The sequence below is a fragment of the Bacidia gigantensis genome, assembly GCF_019456465.1.
Source record: "Bacidia gigantensis strain McMullin 20006 chromosome Unknown contig_231, whole genome shotgun sequence".
Lineage (NCBI taxonomy): Eukaryota > Fungi > Ascomycota > Lecanoromycetes > Lecanorales > Ramalinaceae > Bacidia > Bacidia gigantensis.
Window position 1 is genome coordinate 305,936 of NW_025408598.1, and position 20,630 is coordinate 326,565.

The following is a 20,630-nucleotide window of genomic DNA, read 5'->3' on the forward strand; positions in this document are numbered from 1 at the left end:
CATAGCAATATAAAATCTTTCAAATCCACAGTACTACCATACTAAACCCTGCTCCAATCTGTCTTACCACATCTCTTTCGCCCCCAAGATACAGAAAAAAATGTCATCGAATCTGGGGATACTCTGGTTCAAAAAGCGAGGATGGGTCACCGCCATAGATTTGCAAAACGGCTCCGTTACGCTTTTAACCCAGGCTTGCGGTTGCACTTTCATATCAGCTTTAGGACTTAACAGACTTAATCAACTAGTACCTACCCTTGATATCACCAACGGGAAAGCCCCGGTGGAATTCGCGATAATGGTTGATCAGTTGGAAGAAGTCATATGTGTTATCCCCAATAGCATAAAAGCAATACCTACTTTGGGCAGCTAGGGAAATATCAAAATGAGTAAGGCATTATATTCCAGCATTAACGAAATCAAGCACTGAATATTGCAGGACCGATGTGAAGGAGTCCATTCCAGACATCAAGCAGATGGTAGATGAGACATAGTCTTGGTGACATGAAGAAACTTGAACCAGCTCAATTGATAGGGTTATGCATGGAGCAGAGCGTCGATTTTGAAAAGGGTACTGTACAGGGTCTTCGATTGTACTTCTCGGGCACCTTTAGTGTTGGAGAACAAATGATAGAGGCCTTCGAGGTAGCCATTCATAGAACCATGAATCCACGAGTGCAGTGATCGCTTCATTCAATCAATCTCAACTGCATGTTAGCACGTGTGAGACCTCACCTGCGCTCTGTGATTGAGTAGGCCGAGCATCTGAGCTGTCCGTGATAGGAAAGTTCAAGCGATGCAGTAGAAGTAAGCACCCAAGGTTATCAACCCCTTGATTAACATGCAGGCGCGCGATGTACTTGACGTTCACTCAGAACAAGTGCACAAGACCTCCTCGCAATTCCTTGATAAAGATGCTTGACCTGAAAGTATGTATTTGAGTCGATGAGACTGTTGGTTGATTGCATTGATGTATCGAGTGACGTCCAAACAGGAAGCGGGTTGCAACGGCTGGTACCGGCCATGTTGGTGCCGCCGACATCGGTCGGAGACTTTAGCAGCTCTGACATGGTAAGATGGTCCAAACCTAGGCAGGCGCTTGTTTTTGAAAGCCCTATAAGGCTTGCCTCTTAGGTAGACCATGCCCCAATCTTCTCCCTATAAATTTAGCGTGGCCACCTTCCGATTACCCAACCCTCGGGAGGGGCATTCAATATGTCAGCAAAGGAATAATTCCGCCCTCGCTGACAAAATAGAGCTGTGAGTTGACACTTTTGATTGGCCAATGGTGTCGTAATTTGCGCCACGGTCACACTCCGCACTACGCCTGATGACGCTAAGATCTATATGCAACGTGACTCAGACCGCGTAGTAGGTCAAACCTGCTTCATCTTGCGTTGGAAGTCGTGATAGCTTTGTAATGGGCACGGAACTGGTAATGTGAGTCACAAAGGTAGGGAGGGCGGTATGGAGGGGTTGGTGTATATAATATCTGTGCGTTCTCCATGAGAGAGGAATCATTTCAGTTCAATTCAATTCATATCACCCCAAGTCAATCCAATCCTCTTCAGAACGAATCAAGCATTCCCAATTTTCTATCCAAGAAAAACCAGAGCTCTCCATTTCAATCAACCAACACAGACTTCTTCGAAACTCAACCACATCCCATACACCACCACCTAAACAACAATGACACGCACAACCCACTCCATCTACTCCAACCCCTTCGCCGCCGCCTACCCCTCTGCCGCCTCCATCAACTCCACCTCCCACAAGTCCCAAAAGAAATCCTCCTCAAAACCATCGTCATCAAAAACGCCCCGCCAATCTCAATCCATCTACTCCAACCCCTTCTCCTCAGCCTTCCCCACTGAATCTTCCTCCTCGAAAAAGCAGCCCAAGGATTCTCGGACGAGCTCGAGCTCCTCACTGCAACTCCTCATCGATCCGAAAACGTCAACCTATGTCTGGGCACCGAAATCATTCTCCTCGCCCCATTCGAGCAGGCAGCCGTCTGTGATGCTCGGTTGATTCGTACTGGTGAAAAGGGGATAATGCGACGGGAGGTTTTTAGTGTTGAATTCGAAGGGAATAAGGGAAACCTTTCGTTTTCGCGCTGCTTGATGGGATAAGTTTAGTCTGCGGGGGTTGTTTGTACATGGAGGCGTTGTGGATAAGGTTTTCATGAGTCTCTTGAGCGGATAGGTACAAGATCGATAATCAATAATTGACGGCATTCTTACTTTGATTTGACCCTGAACATGCTGAAAGCTTTGCCCGGAGAAGTGGTGCGGCTATTGTGTTGCATTGGAAACCTCTACCCAACGTCTAGCTCGCAAAAAGCTAAGCCACTTCCCGAAAAGTGAAGCGTCATTGCCGAGGAAACATGAATCCGAAGCTGTTCCAGAACAGCGTACACATGGCGAAAGAGCTGATGGTGGAATGACAGCTACCAGCCGCGCAGGAACCCAGTCCAGATCTAGCCTAGCCGGCATGCCATAGGTTAATGACATTTGAGGCTCATTGAGATGAAATCTGCAACTCACAAGATTTCTCTATGCATCGTGTATCTTATCAAGGAGCGATTTCCGTTGTTTTTATCTTGAAACTTGGCAATGGGCGTAGATATGTAGCAGGGGCGTAGCCATTTTTGATATCACACAATGCAGACCTTTTCTTCAGTCGCAGCCGAGAACCACTCATCATCTTCCAACATCGCAATCCCCAGACGGCAGTATTTGTCGGTACCAAACTTACCGAGGACCATAACATACCAAAATGAGTCGTCTTTGTTCTGATCGTAGCCAAGCAAAATGCATGGAAGTGCCAAAGAAAACGGGGACAGACCATCAGTCTCCACTGCCCTTTTGACGGATCCCTCGAATTCTACTAGCGTACAGTCTGCTGTCATGGGTTCAACCGTACTGGGATTGTCTCCAATGGTGTACGTCCAACAGTCTTCTGGGTTTTTACACCTAACCGTAATGGAAGTGACAGGCCCTTTGAGCACGAGATGGCCCTGATCGACCTGTCCGTAAGGATTAAGGCCGGAAACTTTGCACTCGGCTTCCTCAATTTGGGCGAGAGGCGTGAAAGGGCGATCTTGATCGCTGTCGGGAGACCAGATGGCGCCTCTAACGGTAGGCCAGGCCCAAGATGGGGCTATGTACTCTGTTGGCGCTGGTTGAAGCGTTGACGCGTCAGAGATCTGGTAGTCGACCGACCAACAGAGGTCTAAAAGTAGATTCTCCAACCACATTCCTGCAAGATATTTTGAGCCCGACAAATAGTGAATCTTGGCTGCTACGCCGCTGAGCGCTGGTAGGCGGTCAGATTCAAACGTCAATTGTCGGATAGAATACGTGCTGATTAGATTATGCCAGCCATTGTACGGTTTATCTTCATTCGCACAGCGCTGCAGCTGCTGAGGTAAGGTCAAGAAGTAAATACCGCGAGGAGCAATGCAATCTTCGGCAATAATACTTGACTTGCACACCCAAATGAGCTCCGAGGTTGTGTAATGTAAGACTCGGCTCGAAAGCAGGGTTTCCTGCCAGACCCATGCTCGAGACGCCAGAGGGCCCGAGTCTTCAATGTGATTAGCCACTGAACTTCCCGAATCTCGACGGGCGAATACGTCTATATTTCTGCCATCCTCGCAACGGAAGTCAAAACTCCGGGCTAGCCATTTAGGATCCCTTTCTGTCAGGAATGGTATCGTACCGTTAGGAGAAGAAGCAGCGGAGATAGTGATGTAAGCATTTTCGTAGTAATCACATATCTTCGAAGACTCTCTCTCCCAGTCTTTCTTGCTGTCCTGAATGATGCATAAAGCATCAATCCAGAGGTACTGGAGTCGTAGTCTACGACAGATTCGGACTGCATCTTGAAAGACATTTGAAAGATCTCTCCAAGCGATACTCCGAGTCATCTCGGCATAATTAGCATCCAGAGTCTTGATCGGTTGAAATTGACCCCAGCAATGGCTGAGGGTTGCATAAGAGCCAAGACAGCCCTCCAAGTCTTGAAGACGGATCGGATCAGAGTCGTTTTGCCCAATGTTGAGAACACGTTTGGGCAATAACGTCTGCAAGAGTGTTGAGCACTTCTTGTGAGACTTAGTGCATCCTTCAAGTTGCTTTTCAATGAAATCAAAGCAATCTTGCGAATCTGAGCGAGTGGAGTGGACGCCCATACATCCCAATGAACGCAAACATTGTGCTAGTGCTCGTGAGTCAGGCTAATTGAGAGGACGTTGCAAAGGCATGAGCACATCTCGTTACGAACATTCTGTTTGAAGATACATATAGAATCGTGCAATTAAGGTCGTTCCAAGGTCATTGGCAATATCACCATAGACCTCAACGCTCGCTGGGGTCATGTCTCCAAATTCGAGCGACAAATTGGCTTGCTGGGCGGAGCTTACAGCGTCCGGAGCAAAGTGTAACACCATTTTGCGTAAAAGAGAGCAGTATTTGCAGTTTTCTTGAAGATCTGACACAATTACCCTGATCGGCTTGCCTACATCTTCGGTGCCGTCCACGGGTTCTTCTTGGTCTGGGCAGACCAGATCATGGCAAAAGTCGCACCTCATTGAAATCGTGTACCAGGAGACTTATGGCATGGCAATGCGCTACATTTGCGTGTATTTGTCCGGCTACGCCCTAGCACGGCATTGTAGGCTGTTATATCGCCAAGACCTCTTAAATCCGTCTCTGAGCCTTAAAGCCGTGTGCAATAGCTTTCCATCATCTCTATTTTGAGCATTACAACTTTCTCCGCATGCAAAACACTCTACTATCTTCGGTCCACCAGATTTCTTCCTAGCTTCCAGTGTTTTTAGATCTAGGTAGCAGAACGTCAAGATGGTGCTCGAGGCGACCATGATATTGTAAGCTCGCCAGATGTCTGCTTCTGAGCTTAACCGGCTTACGTTTCTAGGGTGGACAACAGTGAGAGTAGCAGAAATGGCGATTATGTGTATAAAGCCTCTGTCCCTTGCTTTGGCTCCCACTAACGCCATCTAGCCCCACGAGATGGGACGCGCAAGCAGACGCCGTGAACATGATCTTTTCCGCCAAAACACAAGCAAACCCCGAATCATCAGTTGGTCTCATGAACATGGCCGGAAAAGGGCCAGAAGTCTTGGTCACTCTCACAACAGACTTTGGCAAAGTACTCGATGGCATGCATCGAACGAAGACGAAAGGGCGGGCACATCTTACTACTGCCATTCAGGTCGCTTGGGTACGTTGCCTCCAAGGTCGTAAAGCCATGATATGGCACGCTGATGGACTCACAGCTAGCTCTCAAACACCGGCAAAATAAGTCACAACGACAGCGGATCATCGTTTTTATATGTTCACGCATCGAAGAAGATGAAAAGAGCCTGGTGAAACTTGCAAAGAAAATGAAGAAGAACAATATTTCGATAGACTTGATTGCCTTCGGCGACCTAGATCCGGAAAACACGAAGAAGCTAGAAGCTTTCCACGAGAATATTAAGGGTGGTGAAGGATCCCATCTCGAAATCATACCTCCGGGGCCAAGTTTACTCAGTGATCACCTTGTCTCAACACCTATATTAGCAGGAGAAGGAGTCGCACCAAGAGATGGAGACGCCGAGGCAGGAGCTAGTGGTGATACAGGTGGAGGTGGCTTTGAATTCGGCGTGGATCCAAGTACAGACCCCGAGCTCGCCCTAGCGTTGAGAATGAGCATGGAGGAAGAACAGGCACGGCAAGATAAAGATAAGCCAGCAGAAGCTGCGAAAGAACCAACGTTAGAACAGATACCAGAAGAGGCTGGGGAGGACAAGCCGCTACTGAGTGGAGATGGAGAAGCTAGTGGAAGTGTGGATGCTCCGGTCAGCAAGCCAGAGGAGGAAGAGAAGAAGGACAAGGAGCATGAGGGCACGGACAACATGGACACATCGTGATTGATAGCGATTCAGCGAGCGATTAGTATAATCATTATCTTGCATTTGCACCTCGAGCCTAAATCTCATTTTTGCACCCAAAAGCGACCACCTATTCGTTATAGGCCACATTCTTCCCGACTCTTCTCATCTGCGTCCATACTGAGAGACCTCTTGCCCTGGTGTAGGTCTTATTTGCTCCATCGAACGATCGATCGACCTCAGCACGTATCTCGTCCCACAGAATCATCTGGCCTACTCGTCATTCACTTGCCGCGAGCACTCAGACCTGAGCCAGCCTGCCATGCCCAAACGATTCTTTCACCCATAGTCAAATCCCGTTTCCCTCCCCCTTCACCCCTCCGTAAAATTCCTCAACTTACTAATCTCATCCAACAACTCCTGCAATTCCGCATCATCAATCTTATCCGCCAAACTCGGTATCAACAGCTTCGCCTCCTCACTACTCTCACAACACAAACTCCCCAACTGACTCCTCTCAAAGAATTCTAGCTCTACTCTCTGATCCAACATCCTCTCCACCGCCTCAATATTCTCTTTCTGCTTGAACCGCGCGAACACGTCGAGATAGTCTTGCGTTTTGATGAGGGTCTCCGTTTCGTTGAACTGGCGGGACTGTTTGCGATGGTCGATGACGGCGTTGATGAGGAGGCGGGCTTCGGAGAGGGTGAGGGTGGGTATGTCTTTGAATTCGCCGAGCTCGAGTTTTGTGGTGGCTTCTTCGTCGCCGCCGGGTTTTTCGCGCTGTCGGGAGGGGATGAGGTGGGACATAGTTTGGGGAGTTGATGGGTTAATGCGCCTGAGAGGGTTGGGTGAAGGAAAGGAAGTAGAAGCGGAGGATGAGTTAAGTCTAAAAGTGGGTCAAGGCTGCTTTAGGAAATTCGAACGTTTCGAAACATTCTCGAGTTTGTTTTTAATCTTATCTATACTATCAACTTCAATCTATGGTTCAATTGAACTCTTCAAGTGCGTCTCGAGATGATCTGTAGAGATATGGTGTGAAATGATTATTACATAGGGCAATTCTTTTGTAGGAAGGCTGTTTTACTCCTTATTCATTATCTACCTCCTTCAATCATGTACAGGCTTTTCCCCCTTCTTCATCTCCCATTCTCTCAACTAACACCCTATAGGACTGTCCACTCCCTAATAATAATCAACAAAGCTGGCGGCCTAGTCTACAACCGCTCCTTCACCTCCACTCTCCAAAAAGTCTCCGTGAACGACCTGCTTGTCCTTGCCGGTACATTCCATGGCGTCCATGCAATCGCAAAGTCGCTGACCCCCTCCACCCTCAACATCCCCTCGAGAGACCGAACAGGCATCGAAGTCCTCGAAGCTGGCACGTTTCGCCTGACATGCTTCCAGACATTCACAGGAACGAAATTCTTATTATTCACGGAGCCGCAGCAGCCTAATGTGGAGACTATTATGAAGAAGGTTTATGAACTGTACGCGGATTATGTGACGAAGAACCCTTTCTATCAGCTAGAGATGCCGGTGAGATGTGAGGCTTTTGAGAGACATTTGGGGAGTTATATGAGAGCGCGATGATGACGAACAAAAGGATGCGATCAACATGGTTAGTAAAAGTAAGGCATGCTTTGATTCAATGCATACGTAAGCATGATCTCTGAAAAACTTTCAAGACACGACCGCACCATTCCTACTTCCTTTGAGCTTCATGTGAGCAGTTTTCTCGCTCGAACATGTCCACAGCATTATCACCGTCTCCTCAGCAAGCATAAACACCATTGCTCCCGATCCTCGACAGGTCAGGGAAGACTCGAGTACCTTACGAATGCAGTCTGCCAGGCGATTACTCGCCGGCTGCTAGAACACTCTTATCAGCAAGTCTCGTCATGATCAAGTGAGGTCTGAGTGCTCAACGAATGCAGAGGCCAGGCAGTTTCCCGTCGGCTCCTAGAACATTCGCGTCAGCGACTCTTCCCTCGACTTGACTCCCATCTTGCCTCCAAAATTTCCTCCTCCATCAACAGAACAATAAATCAATCATCACCAGTCGACTTGGCCCAAAACAATACGTAGGCGGATCTCTTAATAGCAGATTCGCACTTTCCGAATGCAGCTCGCCTGTCGCCAGGGGGCTAGAACACTCTCATCAGTGCATCTCCTTAATCGATCGACCAATCCGTGATGTCGTCCTCCTCTCCTGAATCACTCGCAGGCGCTTTCTCTTGCACCTTCTCTTGAGCAGAGGGTGCTTTTGCCTCGCCCTCTCCATCTTTGGGAGCTATCTCATCATTCTGATCATCGTCAATAACCGCTCCCGTCGCGCGTCTAGCGCTCTTACCGATATTATCATCTTTCGTCTCAGTGTTTGGCTTTCCGTCTTCATCCGTGCCGTCACCAAGGAGGGCCCAGTCCACCGGGACCATGGCCCTCACTGCAGCTTGGGCACTTGTGTGTTCAAACTCGGGTAGAGGCTGTTGAGGAGGGGGAGGCTCATCTGCGGGGGCACGCTGTTTTCCGGCGGCACGCTTTTTCCCCAAGGTACGCTGTGGAGGCCGGCCAGAATCTTGAGCGGGGGTGGGCTGTTGGGTGGGGGCAGACTCTTGAGCGGGGATGGGCTGTTGGGCAGGGACAGGTTCTTGAGGGGGGTGGGCTGTTCGGCGGGGGTAGACTCTTGAGGGGCAGGCTGCTGAGCAGCTGCCGTCTCTTTTGTTGTCTGGCCCTCATCACCGGTCCGAGATTTGGCCGGTGTCTGATCCTTTCGGCCACAAGCTGTCGTGGACTTGATTACCATCGGATTGTCGCGCGGCTTCCTCTTTTTCATAACAGGCTTTTCGACAGGTGTTTCCTTTTGTTCTGAGCCTTGTGCTCCTTCATTTGTCGGCTTGAGTGACTTATTGATCAAGCCGGTCGTTGAAACATGTCCAGATTGTTGATCTTGCGGGACTTGTGTCGGTCGAATTGGCAGATTGAAATCCTGGAAAGGTTTTGTGCCAAGTGGCCCGCGACTTGCCTGGGCTGCTGTTGCGGGAGAAACGAGCGGTAATGAATGCTGTGGGCGCGGTGCTCCTCCATAAATCCGAGCCGCCGCAGCGGCACCAAATTCTTGTGATGGACGATGTACTCTTTGATCAGCCTGGGCAGCTGTCGCGGGAGAAACAAGCGGTAATGGATGCTGTGGGCGCTGTGCTCCTCCATAAATCCGAGCCGCCGTAGCGGGATCAAACTCCGGTGATGGGCGATGTACTCTCTGATTAGCCTGGGCTGTCACAGCGGGCGCCGTGACTAGCCCTGGGATCTGTGTCCCTTGGTTGATCTGATCAGGCAAATCAGGAGCGCCGACGGACTGTGACTGGCGAGGAAGATGTGGGGTCCTTATGTGCCTCCCTTGGATAGGATTCGTCCTCGGAGCTACGACGGCATCGTTCATTGGGACGTCTACAGGCGCTTGTTCCGAAGGTCGGGTAGCAAAAGGAGCGTTGGAAGGGCCCGCGGGGGTGGAGGTTGTTGGCGGTTGAGACGACAGTTGTGCGACGACGTCAGCGACATTGTGTCGGTCATCCATAGTTATTTCTCTGGATGGTGGCCCATGTTCTGAACCACGAGGCGGTATCAAGGATCCCAACAATTCATGAATGCTTCCGCCTGTCCCTGGCCCTGGGTTGACATTTCCCACGAGACCCGGAATTCCACCTGCAGCGTTGGTATGCGACCATGTTGGTTGCTCGTCAAGCCCTGCAGGACCCTCCGAAGTGTCCATTGCATCATTATCATCATTCGCCTGTTGCAATGGATGAGCATCCTGGGCAGCCTCAATGCTTTGGTGATCGGCCTGATTGCCCTGGTAGTGATGGGAATCCTGAGGTGCACCTGTGTTTGCATTGCTAAACCTCACACCGGCATCAATTAAACCCCAATTAGTGCCCTTCAATTTGTTACGATCCACGGTGCTTAGATCAAAGGCACCAGCACCAGCGCTACCTTCATTTTGTCTGGCGGTAGGATTGGAGGGATCGTATGCATCAGAAGTCGAGGCTTCATTTGGCTGATCTTGACTGGTTGGTGCGGTAGGGTCTGTGTCCATATAGCCAGTATGGTCGGTTGTGTGAGCCCAAGTTCCAGCCGCGAGTTCCTCTGCCCAGGCATCAACTTCAGGATCTCCATCTTGCTGAGCTTGGATTTGAGGAACAGCAGCCTCCGTGTTCTCGATATCAGCAGCGCTTGTTGTAAAGCCAGCGTCGGGGTTGAATGGATCATATGAATCTCGAACCTCGGTACCGACCACTCCATCAGGCTGGGTTTGAAGTTGAGAGCTAGCAAACTCCGTGTCCTGGGTGTCTGCGATGTCGGTTGTATCTGGCACATCTGCAAAAAGGTTATCGCCAAAGGCACCGGCATTGGCATTCAAGGTCCTGTCCGCCTGCTCTCGGCGCTCCTTGAACTCACGAAGCTCTTTCAATTCCCTTGTCATGGCTTCTTTTGCTTCGTTGGACGCAATCTGTTGGTCTTGCAGCTCTTTCAATTCTGCCTCGACCCTCTCTTTGGCTGCCTTAGAATCCGTTAATTCTCCTCTCAACGCCTCCGTCTCTGCGTCCAACTCCTCCTTAGCATTCTCAAGCTCCTTCTTCTGCAGCTTTAGATCATTGATCGTCTTGACGTGGCTTGCGACCAACTCTTTCCCCTCAGCGATGCCTCTCTCGTATTCCTTATTCTTTGCCTCGAGCGCGGCATTCTCTTGTTCGGCTGTCGAGTTCTGGGAAGCGAGCTTTGCTTGCTCTTTTTTAAGCAAATCGATCTCATCGGCGAGCTTCTTGTTGTCCCTGAGCAGTACATCATTGTCTGTGTTATCAGCAGACCGTGCTTTTGCGAGTTCTGCGGCGGCGTTATTTTTGACTATCTCGATGGCCTTTTGATGTGCCGCCTCGTCATCCTTTGCCTCTTTCGAGCGAGTCTCTAGCTGCTGCAGAGCTTCATCTTTCTGGCCAAGAGCAGTCGATTTCTCATCCTCTAGTTCAGTAATACGATCCTTCAATGAATCTAACCGAGCTTCAGCTTTCTTCTCACTTTCTGCTTGCTGTCTCTGCGCCTCATTGGCTGTATTTTGCGCCTGTTCACATTGTTCCCGTGAAGTCTTTAGTTCCTTACCGGAAATGATGCGATGCTCCTTTTCCAGTTTGGACTTGTCCAATCGGTGGACGAGATTGTTGCAGTTAATTCGCCAGCGACTGGCTTGGTTACCTGAAAACTCCGCTTCGAGTTCCAGGTGTTTCACTTTCCAAGCACGCTGGCTCGCTGTCGCTAAACTTTCATTGACGTCTGCAGTCAAAGTCGCGTTGACTCTGTTCGCTTCGTCCAGCTCACGCTGTTGCCGATTGATCACACTTGCCTGGGCTGACGTGGCGGCAGCAGTGGCCTGGAGCTGCAGATTGCTAGCTATTATGGCATCCAGCTTGTTGCAAAGCTGAAGACGCCAAAGTGGCTCTTGGTCGACCGGAGCATTGACGACAGGAGCCGCGTCTGTTTGTGTGCCGGTATCAGTCATGGTCTGGACATTTTGGTACTGCTGAGTGTTGCTTTCTTCGGTACCTGAATCCGACTCCAGAAGATCTGTCCATACCGGAACAGCGAGCTCATCAAACGACTGTGTATTACGTCCGATTCGGAACGCTTCAACCGCGGCACGGTATGCTCCAACGGCAAAAAAACAGCAAACAAATACAAGCTCAGCAATAAAAAGCACCTGTCCTAGGGTCTCTGACATGGTGATGCCACTCAGTGTCAGATCAGAATCGATCAGAAGTGATCAGATAGTTTTTTGTCGCCAGAAAGGGAATGGCCGAAATCCAAAGCGGTCATGAAGAGAAAGAATGATTATTCTCATGTAATGGAGGTGTTCAAAGGAGGAAGATCGACAAGGCGTTGGTTTTGTGATGTGAAGTAGCACAAGAGATAGGTGCTTAAGCTGGTATGGTCGTACGAGTCTGGGGTTGAATATGGATGGTACAAAGAAAGTTCGGACAATGTTGGAAAGGAAGAAAAACTTGCAGGACAATGGGAAGCCTTTATAGCTGTGGAATAACAGACACTCAAGCATACAACACTTCTGCAAACCAATCACAATCACTCTGCATTGTTACACGCGTCGCCACCGCCGTCAACGTGCTCTGGTGACAATGTAAGACACCTTGAACGTGAATTCCAATCATGTGAACAGTGAACACGAGAGAGGAAGACACTCAGAAATAGGCAAAGGCAGCCTTGAGGCAAACTTAGTGAATGTGTTACCGATCTTCGTAAAGCCTAGTGTTAAAGAACGCGTATAGCGAATAGATAGTCGCAAAGTAGGCATTTCTTGAAGAAAGATTGAAAAAGGCAGTTGCTTTACTTTAAACGTAAAACAGAGCGAATGATCCATAGCAACGCAAGGTTTAAAAGGAAATTTCTTTCCAAATGCGTGGCCTCCAGGCTAAGGCTGCTATTCGCAGAGGCAGAACAATGGAATAGCAGAGTACAAAGGGGCGACAAGACTAGACAACACCCAAACAAAGGAAGCTCTTGCGGCAAACGTTATCATGAAACCGAGTTTACTAGCAGCTAGTATCTCTTTTGAAGCTATGCAGAACAGTGAATCTCTAGTCGTCATTGTAGCAGATTTTGAAGTGAAGGTAGTGCGGCAGGTGTGTTTTGATCGTTGATGCTCAGTCGGAGGAATCAGGTGGCCTCCTCAGATCACCATGAGCCGTTCGACAACATTCCTTTGACGAAGAGATCCGAAAGGAGCAAAGAATCGTACGTCCAAGATTGTGGTCAATCTGGAGGTCAAATCCATGTAACAGATTGGACGGCTCGGAAACAAAGAGTTGAGATTTCGTTGCCAAATGCAGGAGTGGTGAGACTTTTGGCCAGGATAACATACCATCTCATTAGTATATCTTGAAATTCATATCGTATCCAAAACGCTGTTCTTGCTTCTATCCATGCGTAATCTGGCACGCAAATCTCCAACACCATCTTCACCCTCAGAAATCGAACTCCCCCTAAATGCCTCAACATCTATGCCAACCTCTACTTTATCCGCTAAATCTCTCCTCCCCATGCTCTGGAACACCCTTCTCAATGTCTCCAATAGATTCGTGCTCTGATTCATTGCCACCATCCTCTCGACCTCTTGCTCCTCTACTTCTCGACCAACGACTTCCTTGACCCTCTCCAGTCCTTCCCTTTCCACGACCCTGTGCATCGACAGCGCACCAAGGAGATGCTGCGCGGCCTGTTCATACACTCCGATGTTGATGCAGCTGACACCCAAATTGTACCTCGCGCGCACAAAATTTGGATTTCGCAAAAGCGCCTTCTCGTACGCATCGATAGCTTCCTCGCTCCGGCCGGAATTTGCAAGTGTGGCGCCGAGTCTGTTCCAAAGGAGGTGTGCTTGCGAGTCGCTATTTGTGCTACCTTCCTCTGCAGAGGCTAACGCGGCTTCAAAGCAATCCACTGCCTTTGCATACTCCTCTGCGCCGTAGAACAGTACACCAAGTCCGACTTGCACGTCAGGATCCATATGCTCGCCTCCTGGAGAAAGCTGCGCCGCGCGAATGAAGTCATTCGTGACCTTCTCGTGCAGGATGTGACGGTCTGTGTAGCCAAGGTCAGTATCGGCGCTGAGGCCTCCAGGTGGGATGATCTGCGGATATTTGGTGCTAAGCCAGCGCTCCAGTGTCCGGTATGCTGTACTATCGTAACCCTCGTTCGTATAGGAGATGGCTAGGCCCATCAAAGCTGGTAGATTACCTGGGTCTAGCTTGATACAATGCTCCAGAGCGCGGATGGCAGGTGTTTCTTTTTCATTCTGTGCCTGGGCTGAGCCCAGTGATGACCAAGCGGCCACATGGTCTGGTCTTTGCTGAACTGCTGCTTCAAAGGCTAAAGCAGCTAAGCTGAGATTGCCTCCTTCATGCACAATTTTCAAGCCCTCCTCGTACGGGTTCGCCGTGCCTTGGTACGGGTTATCTTCTTCGAACGTGTAATTTCCTAACTGCGGGTCTCGCATGTGGTCCGTGAAGTGGCCGTCGAAAGCATCCCAAGTATTTACATTGTTGAGGATACCATCAAGGTCGTCCCCCATGTGTAGGCCAAGCTCCTCGCCATTACGCATACCATTCAGGGTTCTGCTTGCTGCCGTTTCAGCTTGGATGCCTTTCCATATTGATTCAAAATCACCAAGATTGGTTTCTGAATCCGAGAGAACTGACCTGTCCATTTGATTAAGTCCTCTCTCCATAGCCGCTCTTGCCTCCGTGTCGATGGCCTGACCTTGGTCGGCTTGATCCATCTCTTTGAACTGCTTTTCCCACTCGGTATCGTCTAGTTCAACCATGCGACCTTTCCCTTTTGACTGTTCAGCCCGTCTTGAAGGTTGCTGTTGCATGTTCATAGGCCTATATTGCGAGCCCATTGACCCTAGGCCCATCCCAAAGCCTATGCCCAGCGGTCTCTGAAATCCATGTGTTCCAATGCCCGGCCGGGAATTGGGACTACCGACTCGTTGATGCGCATTTCTTTGAATCATTTCGAACTTTTGAAATTCTGACGGACTGAAGCCCTGTGGTACAAAGCCTCCTGTTCTTGAAGCTTGGAATGCCGCGTCCAATCGGTCCTGTTGACCAGGATCGTACTCTGCAGCCCAACCGTTTGTGTCTACCTTAGGTGAGCTCACACGGTAGCCATCAAGGTCTCTCCGTATCTGTTCGAGGGCGAAAGGCTCTAAAATTGGCTCCTGTGAAAGTTGATTGTTCTCCTGGAGGAAATTCTGCATCATCTTAAATATGGTCAGGAAAGTGATGATAGAGCTTGGAGTCTTCAAAAGCTCACTTCATCCTGCCCTGTATCGTTCGTCTGACTCCTGAAGCTTTCCTGTACCCCTCGAGACCCTTGTCCCAAGAGTCGATCCCTCTGTAACGACTTGTCATCTTGTACATGTTTCGTAAATTGCGTCAGAGGATTGCCTGCTGTTGAGCATTCTGCTCCGCCGAGAAAGGCCATCGCGGAGGATTGGAGCAGTAGTGCAGTAGCTTTAGATCAAATCAGGCCAGTACGAGGTTTTCAGACCGTACAAAGCCTTCTTGGAGGAGAAATGGGGTATGGCAAATGAGATCCATGCCGAGGTTCTGCGAATAACGAAATCCAATCGTCGCGTCCGAAAGATATAAAACCAGTGTCGTGAGTTTCTGCCTCCTGAAGCGTGCTAGTCCCCAGGCTAGACAGGCTAGCGCGAAGACCAGGCCATACAAAGCTTAGCTCGTATGTAAAGGCGCTAGCTCCCTCTAAGCAGGGGGTCAAAAAGTATGAGGTATGTAGACAAGTGAGCTTGGCGCGATGCTCTAATCGCTCGTTTCGCTTTAAGCAGAGCTTCTGACTGCACGACTTGCTCATGTGAAGCTTACAGAGGGATATCAAAAGGCCTCAAATCGTGTTTTGTGTCTGGTTGTCGCCAAAGCTCTTCACGATGCCAACACCTGAATCCCCAATGTTCCTTTCTCAAAAGCCTAAAGTACCTCCCACTTTCGACGGCGTAGATTACGATGACACACCGTCTCTCAAAGCTGCACAGGACGCAATCATACGCGAGCAATGGGTGAAGGCAATGATGGCGAGGCTTATAAGGGACGAGCTGGGGAAGTGCTACTACCGCGAAGGGGTCAACCATCTGGAGAAATGTGGGCATTTAAGAGGTACCTCCCGCTTTAATTCATTCATACAAAGATCGCGAGAAGTTCGAAGCATTTAAGGCCATAGCGGTGGTTGAAGATTGAGGTCCAGATTTGCTAATTCGAACTCGCAGAACGATATTTTGCGGCATTGAAAGATACGAAGATACGTGGATATCTGTTTGAGCAGCAGAACTATATCCCGAAAGACGAGCCCATTCTGAGTGCACCTACGCCGCAGCAGAAGAAGTGATGAGTTGTGATGGCACAGAATTGCAAATGTACTATTACGGCAATGGCGTCAGTTGGTGAAAGAATAGCAGGATGAAGAATTGAAATGATGGGCTAAATCCGTATTTCACGCCTTTAGAAGCAGCAGAAATCGCTTCCGATTGTCCTTTTCTCGTGTCAGTAATAGGGCTCGGTGCTCTGTGTCGAGCCTCCGGGAAATGTGCCCGGGATGTCAGCGCTATGCTTCGCTCGATCGTCATCGTCGTCACTGCTCTCTATGTCTTGGCCGTCGTCCAGCAGACCGGCTCTCTCTGGTGGAGCTCGTAGCCTTGACAGTGTTTCTTCATCTAGTGTCGGCTTGACGAAAGGCTGCGATGAGTGGATGTCTCTACCGGACGGCATATTGGCAAGAAGTGGCTCGAAGGGTGGTATCAGCTGTGTATTCATCTATTGCACTATCAGATCTACAACATGCATCATCCACAAAAACGGAGCATACAGTGTCATTCATCTTGACCCACTTCGTTTGCAAGTGTCCAAGAACACCAAGCTCTTCCAATCTTCCAGCGGCGCCTCCCAATTGCCCGCCTTTCTCAATCTTCCTGTCCTCACGCTTCTCTCTGATGTTTTTACTCAGACCTCTCAACTTCGCAAAAGCAGTCGTTTCCTCATGACCCTCGTCCTTGAACCCTAATTGCGCCTTTGCTCCCTTCAACCATGCAATTCCTTTGCCAGTCTCACCTGCAAGCTCCGCATCGATACCAAAGAACCTACCAGCCTTTGCCAGTGCTGTCTTTCTTAGATCTTTGAGATATTCCAGCACATCTGTGCCGACCCTGCCACTTCCACTCAAGCCAGCCTCGGCCCTTCCAGCGTGCTCATATGCCGATAAACAAAGTCGAGCGAAGAGGTGTGCACGCACTTTTGGTATCTCCGGCGCTTTGATCATCCAATCTTTGTCGTTTTTATCTCTAGACTGCGCAATAACAAAAGGATATGGGTCGTCTTTCAACACAGCGAGAAGAGTAGCTTCAGCCATTGCGAGAGCAGCAAGTGCAGATTGCGTCTGGGATAGCGTCTCAATGACAGCCTGCGAGGCATCTATCTCCATTGCACAAGTTGCCAGCCATACATGAATAGAGTTGGTAGCCAGAAAGTGCTTCGTTGCGCTTTGGACGATTTTGACGCGTTCGTCAACCGACGGGGACGTTGAAGCATAAAGCGTGAGCAGAGACGAGCGAGCAAGCAGGGTGTGAGTATAGGCTAGGCATGTCAGAGCAAACTGAATTTCAAAGTCAAGGCCTCTGCCGTTCATTCGTGGCGGATCGCGCCCGACGAAGGTAGACGAAAGAGTGGAACGCCATTGTACTTCCACCTCTTTACGTAGGGAGACATCAATATCCTCACCGCTGACTGGCTTACCAGACAGACCCGCATCAAAAGCTAGCAGATAAGGAATATAGTCGTTCAGAGCTGCTTGAACAGTACTCAGAGCAGAGGCTTTGGCCGAAGCTGGGGTTCGTTTATATTTCTTCAAGACATTGCGAAGCACGTTCCGTTGAACTGTGGCCACTTGAGGTAGCGATGGATGCGTTTCACTGCTAAATGCTGCAGTGAAAGAAAGACCTGAGGTCGTGGGCAATTGAAATTCATAAGGCATGGTCTTCCAGCGAACCTTGATGAATGCGGAGTCCCTGTGGGCGCATGTCGTCCACTATGGCTACCCGGCGTTGATCGAGATTCTAACGAGCGACTTTCCCACAGTCCTCTTTGCAGCAGCCTTGGTCGCCATTGAAGAGCCCGATAGAGCCAAAGTATTCGCAATGGCGAAGAGAAAGGCCGAGGATGTCGAAATTGATCCAACGCCCCCCAAAAGGAAAGTTCGCGAAAGCAATGGCTCAGAATCTGATAGACATCACTTCCGCCCAGGGCTATTCGACAAAGCAGCAACTGCAAAGCAACGTGGGCACTATGATGCTTCTACTCCGTGAGATGCGCCAAGCATAAGGCTAGAATCAACGTCTGACAATCATCAGCTACAAGCATGGCGTCATTCCAGATCTTATCGATCCTGCGTTACTTCGAAAAGTTCGCTCTGAAGTTCAAGGCAACCTCTCGTTCACGCCAAAAGAGACAGACATCTACAAGATTCATCAGTCTGGAGACCTAGCTAATCTTGATGGGCTTGATGATGCCTCTCTCAGGCTTTTACCTTCGCTCAAAGAATTGCGTGATGCTATGTATTCGCAGGATTTCAGAAGATATCTGTGTGAGGTCACCGGCTCCTCTGCTGTGTCAGGCAAGAAGACCGATATGGCTATCAATGTTTACACGCCTGGCTGCCACCTTCTTTGCCATGATGACGTGATTGGAACAAGACGTATCAGCTATATCCTTTATTTGACAGATCCCGATGCGCCCTGGCAGGCAGAATGGGGGGCGCACTCAGACTTTTTCCTACAAACCATGTGAAAGACAAGGAAGGCCATGAATTGCTTGTGCCATCTCCTGATCACACTGTGTCCATACCTCCTGCCTTTAATCAATTGAGTTTCTTCGCCGTCCAGCCTGGACAAAGCTTCCATGACGTAGAAGAAGTGTATCCCAGGTCAATTGAGGCGAATCATGAATCGGATGATGCAAGAACACGCATAGCAATAAGTGGATGGTATCACATTCCTCAGGAAGGTGAGGATGGCTACAATGCAGGCGAAGAGGCCAGCATAGCGGAGAAGAGTAGTCTAGCTCAACTTCAAGGAACAGCAGATGTCCATGATAGACCGCAACAATGCATTGTGACATATCCAGATGACTTGAAAGCAGACACAGAGCAAGCAATTGCTCCAGATTTGACTGAAGCCGATCTCGACCATCTTTTGAAATTTCTGGCTCCAACGTACTTGACGCCTGATACCTTGGAGACAGTGAATAGCACATTCATCGATGACTGTTTTATCACTCTGGACCAATTCTTCTCCAGAACTTTCTCTTCAAGATTGTATGACTATATTACTTCGCTGCCCAGGAGTGAGGATGACGCTCAGTGGGATGTTGCTCGTCCTCCTCATAAGCACCGCTTCTTGTACCAACGGGAGCCCTCGACAAAGTCTCCAATGCAAGAAATTCTGGACGACCTCATACCTTCGTCCGCTTTTCGGAAATGGCTCTGTCTGGCTACGGGTCAACAACCCTTGTCACACGATTCCATAGCACGTCAATTCCGCAGGGGTTACGATTACACCTTAGCTCAAGGATATGAGAAAGATGAACCGCGGCTTGAAATCTGCCTTGCCATCACGCCCTCTTTTGTGTCTCCTACACAAGTTGCAGAAAGCTCACCGACTGGCAGCACGAAAGCTAAGGATGATGCATCGGCATCTAATGTCGAAGAGTCTGGTGAGGAGACAGAAGTCGGCGGCTATCTAGCCTACATGGCCACTGACGATGCGGAAGATGGAGACGAAGGAAGTGATCCTGGAGTCACAGTACCGGCGGACATGAGCACTGGAGGGCGAGCGACAAAAGCTCGAAAGTTGAAAGCAGATCCCGCAATCTATCAAGCGCAAGATGACGATGATGACGCCGTGCTGTTCACGATGCCGATGGGATGGAATAAGCTTGGAATCGTTCTCCGAGATAATAACACCATGCGGTTTGTAAAGTATCTCAGCAAAAGCGCGAAGAGTGACCGGTGGGATATCGTTGGTGAATTTCAGATCGAAGAACAGCCCGAAGAGGAAGATAAGTTAGGGGAAGACCTTGATGCTGAAGGTGAGCAAAGTGATGAAGTCGAGACTGAAATTGAAGGTGATGTAAATGAAAGCACTGACGAGTCTGATGATTGATGATCGATGATTGATGATATTACCTCCTTATACTAGGTTTAAAGCTTTTGTACCCAATAATTAACCATTACCTGCTTATTCCCAACGCTCAGCCCATATCATTACGTCTCCCCCCTTTTCATGCCCCCTGAAACCCCGAGCACAACAACTAAGACGACTCACACTCACCGCACTCACCCCCACTAGAAGTATCACCCCCCGTACTCCCACTCGAACTCGACGTATCCGCCGACTGCGACTGCGCCGCGGACTGCTGCGTAGTCGACGTTGCCGGTTGCACCGTCACGGCCTGACTATCCTGCGGAATGCCCAATTTTGAGCAAACACTGCCCCACTGCCCACTCGAGAAGACATTCGCGCTCAGCAGCGCGCTGATATCGAGATCGATACCCGCCCCCGCCCCGACACTCACGCCGCCACTACCACCGCCAGTGCCCGCGCTTGCACTACCACCGCCAGTGCCCACGCTCGCACTACCACCGCCAGTGCCCACGCTCGCACTACCACCGCCTCCGAGACCAAAAGAGCCGCCGAGACTAGCGCCAATACTCCCCATAAGACTGCCGATGATGCCGCCTGCGCCTCCGAGGCCGCCGCTGAGAGCGTTAATGCCGACGCTTTGGCAGGCAGAGGTGAAGTCTGAGGCGGACACGGAGGGGCAGCTGCCTCCGCATTTGTTGGAGAGCGCGCCGGAAGCGTGGCAGGCCGCGCAGCGTTTTGTGAGGATTTCTGTATCGGGGTGGGCGTTGGGGTTGGGGAGGGCGAGGGAGGTGATGAGGGGGGTGGTGGTGAGGGCGAGGAGGAGGAGGAGGTTAAGGGTGGGGAGTTGCATTCTGTGTTTGTTATTTGGTAGGTGGTGGGCGATGGGGAAGTGTGTGATGTATATGGGTGGGGTGGGATGAGGATAGGTATTAGAATTGATGAAGAAGTGCTATG

General features: G+C 49.8%; 9 protein-coding genes across 9 annotated transcripts; 4 read left to right on the top strand and 5 right to left on the bottom strand.

Annotated features, from left to right (window-relative positions):
* Positions 1-2,656: 2,656 nt before the first annotated feature.
* On the bottom strand, positions 2,657-4,453 carry KY384_004088 (uncharacterized protein; the record flags this gene model as incomplete). Its single annotated transcript, XM_044812594.1, has 2 exons — positions 2,657-4,221; positions 4,288-4,453. The coding sequence occupies 2 exons, from the start codon at positions 4,451-4,453 to the stop codon at positions 2,657-2,659; spliced, it is 1,731 nt and encodes a 576-aa protein (XP_044670014.1).
* A 412-nt stretch (positions 4,454-4,865) lies between these two features.
* Positions 4,866-5,938, top strand: KY384_004089 (uncharacterized protein; the record flags this gene model as incomplete). The annotated part of the gene is made up of 4 exons (XM_044812595.1): positions 4,866-4,891; positions 4,942-4,980; positions 5,028-5,247; positions 5,303-5,938. The coding sequence occupies 4 exons, from the start codon at positions 4,866-4,868 to the stop codon at positions 5,936-5,938; spliced, it is 921 nt and encodes a 306-aa protein (XP_044670015.1).
* A 333-nt stretch (positions 5,939-6,271) lies between these two features.
* KY384_004090 (uncharacterized protein) lies at positions 6,272-6,709 on the bottom strand (the record flags this gene model as incomplete). The annotated part of the gene is made up of 1 exon (XM_044812596.1): positions 6,272-6,709. One exon carries the CDS (start codon positions 6,707-6,709, stop codon positions 6,272-6,274), a length of 438 nt encoding a protein of 145 aa, XP_044670016.1.
* Positions 6,710-6,882: 173 nt separating this feature from the next.
* On the top strand, positions 6,883-7,492 carry KY384_004091 (uncharacterized protein; the record flags this gene model as incomplete). The annotated part of the gene is made up of 2 exons (XM_044812597.1): positions 6,883-6,923; positions 7,072-7,492. 2 exons carry the CDS (start codon positions 6,883-6,885, stop codon positions 7,490-7,492), a joined length of 462 nt encoding a protein of 153 aa, XP_044670017.1.
* A 581-nt stretch (positions 7,493-8,073) lies between these two features.
* KY384_004092 (uncharacterized protein) lies at positions 8,074-11,672 on the bottom strand (the record flags this gene model as incomplete). The annotated part of the gene is given in 2 exon segments (XM_044812598.1): positions 8,074-8,439; positions 8,457-11,672. 2 exon segments carry the CDS (start codon positions 11,670-11,672, stop codon positions 8,074-8,076), a joined length of 3,582 nt encoding a protein of 1,193 aa, XP_044670018.1.
* Positions 11,673-12,851: 1,179 nt separating this feature from the next.
* On the bottom strand, positions 12,852-14,889 carry KY384_004093 (uncharacterized protein; the record flags this gene model as incomplete). Its single annotated transcript, XM_044812599.1, has 2 exons — positions 12,852-14,768; positions 14,812-14,889. 2 exons carry the CDS (start codon positions 14,887-14,889, stop codon positions 12,852-12,854), a joined length of 1,995 nt encoding a protein of 664 aa, XP_044670019.1.
* Positions 14,890-15,416: 527 nt separating this feature from the next.
* On the top strand, positions 15,417-15,871 carry KY384_004094 (uncharacterized protein; the record flags this gene model as incomplete). Its single annotated transcript, XM_044812600.1, has 2 exons — positions 15,417-15,627; positions 15,777-15,871. 2 exons carry the CDS (start codon positions 15,417-15,419, stop codon positions 15,869-15,871), a joined length of 306 nt encoding a protein of 101 aa, XP_044670020.1.
* Positions 15,872-16,026: 155 nt separating this feature from the next.
* Positions 16,027-17,164, bottom strand: KY384_004095 (uncharacterized protein; the record flags this gene model as incomplete). Its single annotated transcript, XM_044812601.1, has 2 exons — positions 16,027-16,296; positions 16,340-17,164. The coding sequence occupies 2 exons, from the start codon at positions 17,162-17,164 to the stop codon at positions 16,027-16,029; spliced, it is 1,095 nt and encodes a 364-aa protein (XP_044670021.1).
* A 364-nt stretch (positions 17,165-17,528) lies between these two features.
* KY384_004096 (uncharacterized protein) lies at positions 17,529-19,694 on the top strand (the record flags this gene model as incomplete). Its single annotated transcript, XM_044812602.1, has 3 exons — positions 17,529-17,836; positions 17,886-18,229; positions 18,277-19,694. The coding sequence occupies 3 exons, from the start codon at positions 17,529-17,531 to the stop codon at positions 19,692-19,694; spliced, it is 2,070 nt and encodes a 689-aa protein (XP_044670022.1).
* Positions 19,695-20,630: the final 936 nt, after the last annotated feature.